At 37.3% G+C, this 4,177-nt stretch overlaps 1 protein-coding gene across 1 annotated transcript; it reads left to right on the forward strand.

Moving 5' to 3' along the window:
• The first annotated feature begins 2,927 nt into the window (after positions 1–2,927).
• On the forward strand, positions 2,928–3,812 carry LOC138890522 (uncharacterized). Its single transcript, XM_070173916.1, has 2 exons — positions 2,928–3,365; positions 3,465–3,812. The coding sequence occupies exons 1-2, from the start codon at positions 2,928–2,930 to the stop codon at positions 3,810–3,812; spliced, it is 786 nt and encodes a 261-aa protein (XP_070030017.1).
• Positions 3,813–4,177: the final 365 nt, after the last annotated feature.

Genomic DNA, 4,177 nt, shown 5'->3' on the forward strand with positions numbered 1-4,177 from the left:
AAACTACGTGACGACAAACTGGGTTGATCGTAGGAATGGCGAGGCATGGAGATGCCTTTTTATTCTTTGGTTTGACTTTGCCAAAAGTAAATGTTAATCACTTGAGGAGATGTTTAAATAGTAGTACGACTTTGCCAAAAGTAAATCACTTGAGGCATGGAGTTTCCTTTAAAACATTCTTATCCTTTGAGTATTTATCTCTCCTCAATATCATTAGTTTATACGTTAATTTTAGAGACCTCCCGTAAGGTTTAGCTTCATAACCGTCACTTCTCTTGTAGTTTACAATATTACACCTGCCTCCCTTATTTTAATTTTATTGTAACAATTCTCTAAACCCATTTATTATTAATTCCTAAAAATTGTAGTACGACTAATTCGCCCTTTTCTAATATATGTTCCCTTTAATTAGTTTTTAAAACATCTTTTCTTAAAAAAAATATTTCTAACCCGAAAGACGCATTGGCAGGAATTGTGACGATTTGAGATTGTCTGATTTCGAGTCTTTGACTTATTGATGATTAAGTTAAGCTAACGATCTTAATGGTTTTATTGTCTTCTATTTCTTCAATGGATTCGTATAATTTTGTCTGTTCGTTGTTGTATAGGTCAAAATCTGACCACATATGGAATAGCGCTAACAAGAATGGTAAGAGATTAACTAAGTCGTGGTCGTACCCACTAAATGTAATAACAATGAATACCTCGGCCACCACCGAGGCCGAGCCATCAAAAAGCATGTATGGCGAAGAAAATATCATGGTAGCTAAGGGAGATGACGTGAAGTACAGTCAAGGGATGAAGGCACTCTGGTTAAGGACCAATGGACAAAAGGGAATACTGACAATTTATATAGGAAGTGAGAAGATAAGAGAGGGGGAGGGGGGGCTCTTTTCTCTCCCAGAAGGAGAAGAAGAGAAGAAAACCATGAAAGGGTTAGATAGGGAAAAACAAATCTCTGTAATCAAATTGTTTGAATCAATAAAGTTAGATCTCGTCCTCATCTATGGCATTCCATCTTTTCTGTCTTAATCGCTACATCATGGGATCTAGAGTTAATTATCCTTGGCTAAGATTTATCCTTTACTTCATCATTAATTAGTTTAACAAAATGTTTAACACTTTTTGGTCAAACAATTTGACGCCGTCTGTGGGAATTTCTTAGCCAAATTCTTACTTTCCTTTAGATCTAAAACTAGCCAAGTGCCAAATATCGCTTCCAGGCTGTCATATCCTCACCATCTCGGTGTAAACACCAACTCCAAAAAGTGATAGATAAGCTTTTGGGATAACCGAACCAATCTAGGTCAGATCTTTACGTGAGATCGAAATTATGTCTGATGCCTATGCAAAACCCACACCTCGTCTGTAGCGATGGGTTTGGCATGTCATATGCATGTTCAAAGTAGGGTCACGGTCACTACGCACTTAGCATGACCGCAATCCTATTTGACGCACACCTTATACACCAGCCTGTACTCCCACCTCTTAGGGAGGGATGATGGCCTACTGCATGACTCTTTGAAATAACAGGCGTATCTTGTCTTACTTTCGTACCCACACGCACTATGCGATTTATGAACAATGTATGACATGTTGTAGACATGTGATTTTTGACTCTCCCCAAGATTTTTCATATATTAGCGTAAAATATTTAATTTAGGCATAATATAGATATTTTAAGTAATTTTGACTCTTTTACTTTATTTTATTACAAGAAAACAAAAAATCACAAAAATAGGTTCGTTAATGTTTTGTAGTAATTTTTAGTCTTAAAAAATATATATATAAAAATAGTATCGTATTTTATTCTAATATGATATTTGAAAATGCCAAAAATAGGTCTGTTTCAATGGTTAGTTTTATTTTAGTAATTATTTGAATAGTAGGAATAATTAATAAATGGACCCGTATTTTTAATCTCGTTCGCAGCGAAAGAATAGAGCTTGGGCTCGAGCAACCCATCCTTAGGCCTAATTTTGGACCTAGCCCATAATTCCTAGGCTCATACCCCTTAACCTAAAAAAACCCTAAAATCTACAATATAAAAAGGAGACCTAAAATCTAAAGGGAAGGGAACGAAAAAAATATGAGCAGAATCTGCGCATGAACGGGGGGGGGGGGGAGGGGGTATCAAAAACGAAAAAGAACAAAAAGAACGAAGGAGCTAAAACGAGAAAGCAGCAAAGCTGCGCATGATAATAACGAAAAAGGCTGGAACGAGAACGAACGGAAACAGCTGAAAGCTGCGCTGATAACGCCAAGAAGAAAATGACCCCACCCCCACCCCTGCGTCATCTTCTTCACGACCCCCACCCCCTGTATTTCATCTTCCTCGCTCCACCCCAACGACCCTCTGTTCAAATCACACAGACAATCAGTCGCATAACCTGTAAGATAGTTTGTTATTGGCAAGTTGGAAGTAAGATTCTTCCCACATAGGAAGAAAGAAGTTCCGTGCCTGTTATGTGAAACACCTTCAGGACCGACCTTACTCGTACCGTGCCTGTTAGCCTCGGAACTGATCATTATAAAATAGCACTCAACAGGCACGAGATTGACTCAACAGGCACGAAATTGACTCAACAGGCACGAGATCCTAAAGTTAATTATTTTTTAACAGAAAAATCAAATTTATTTGAATTTTAAATTCAAAATTCGAATAAATAGTTGTGTCTGTTTGTGAAACAAGACATCTTTTCTGAAAGGGTATGTTGGTTGTCTATAAATACACAAGAATTCCAACGAAGTGAAATAGAAAAATTACAAGTGTTATTGCAGGCTTTGTTGTATCCTGAAGAGAATCGTTTTGTATTTTCTCTAAATTAGTATACATGCGATAACTCTTTAAGGACAGTCGATTTTCACGCCTCAAAGCCAATTTTGATTATTATTTTTTTTTAACAATCTTAAAGTGTTATACTGCTATGGAGAAATTGATGTCTGTTGTTGAGAATCCGAAGGAGTTCATCAAACTTGATCGCTTTAATGGAACGAACTTTACCCGTTGGAGAGACAAGATGATATTCTTGTTGTCTGCTCTCAATATCTACTACGTTCTTGATTCTGCCTTGCCTCCGATGCCTGAGCCCACAGCAGAAGATTCTTACGTAGGCAAGGAAGAAAGGAAGAAACGAGAACATGATGAACTATTGTGTCGCGTCCATATTCTGAATACTTTGACAGATCGACTCTATGATCTTTATTGCAATCTGAAGTCGCCAAGAGATATTTGGACTGCTCTACAAACTGCATACGAGAATGAAAAACAAGGTATTGACAAATTCCTGGCTCTGCAGTACTTTGAATTTAAAATATTTGATACTAGGCCTATAATGGATCAGATTCATGAACTGCAAATCTTAGTATCAAAACTAAGTGATCTTGAAGTTAAAATTCCTGATGCACTTCAAATAGGTGCTATTCTTTCGAAATTGCCTTCCTCTTGGAATGACTATACAAAGAAAATCCTACATTCTATGGATAAAATGACTGTGGAACAATTTCGTACTCACATTCAAATTGAAAGTGAGACTCGTGCTCGTGATGCTAATAGTCAGCCCTCGAGTTCCGCAGTCAATTTTGTCAGTCAGAATGGTTCAGGAAGTGAAAACAAACATCTGAAAGTTTCCAAAAAGTCTTCTTTTAAAAAGATAAAGAACTTTAGTTGTCATCATTGTGGAAAGAAAGGCCATATGATTCTGGATTGTAGATATAGAAAGGCAGGAATAAATTTCAATGCCGAAAAGTCTGGAAAGATTGAAAAATCTGGAAATTCTGAAAAAGAAAACGTGGTGGAAAATTCTGCCTAAGGACTGGTTGTCATGGTTTCCGCAATGAAAATTGGTATGGTCACAGAGTTGAATATGGCTACCGCTGCTACAAATACTCAAGACTGGTGGCTAGATTCGGGTGCTACTATTCATGTCTGTTATGACAAGAAGATGTTCAAGACATATGCAGAAGTGCAGGATTCTGAACAAGTCTTGATGGGAAACCATGTTGCGGCAGATGTTGCTGGAAAAGGAAGTATTGAGATTAACTTCACATCTGGCCAGAAGTTGACGTTACTGAATGTGTATCATGTTCCTGATATGAAGAAAAACTTAATGTCCGCTGCTTTGCTGTCAAAGAAAGGCTTCAAGATAGTTATTGAGTCTGATCATGTAATAGTGTC

This window comes from Nicotiana sylvestris, chromosome 4 (assembly GCF_000393655.2).
Source record: "Nicotiana sylvestris chromosome 4, ASM39365v2, whole genome shotgun sequence".
NCBI classification, from domain to species: Eukaryota; Viridiplantae; Streptophyta; class Magnoliopsida; order Solanales; family Solanaceae; genus Nicotiana; species Nicotiana sylvestris.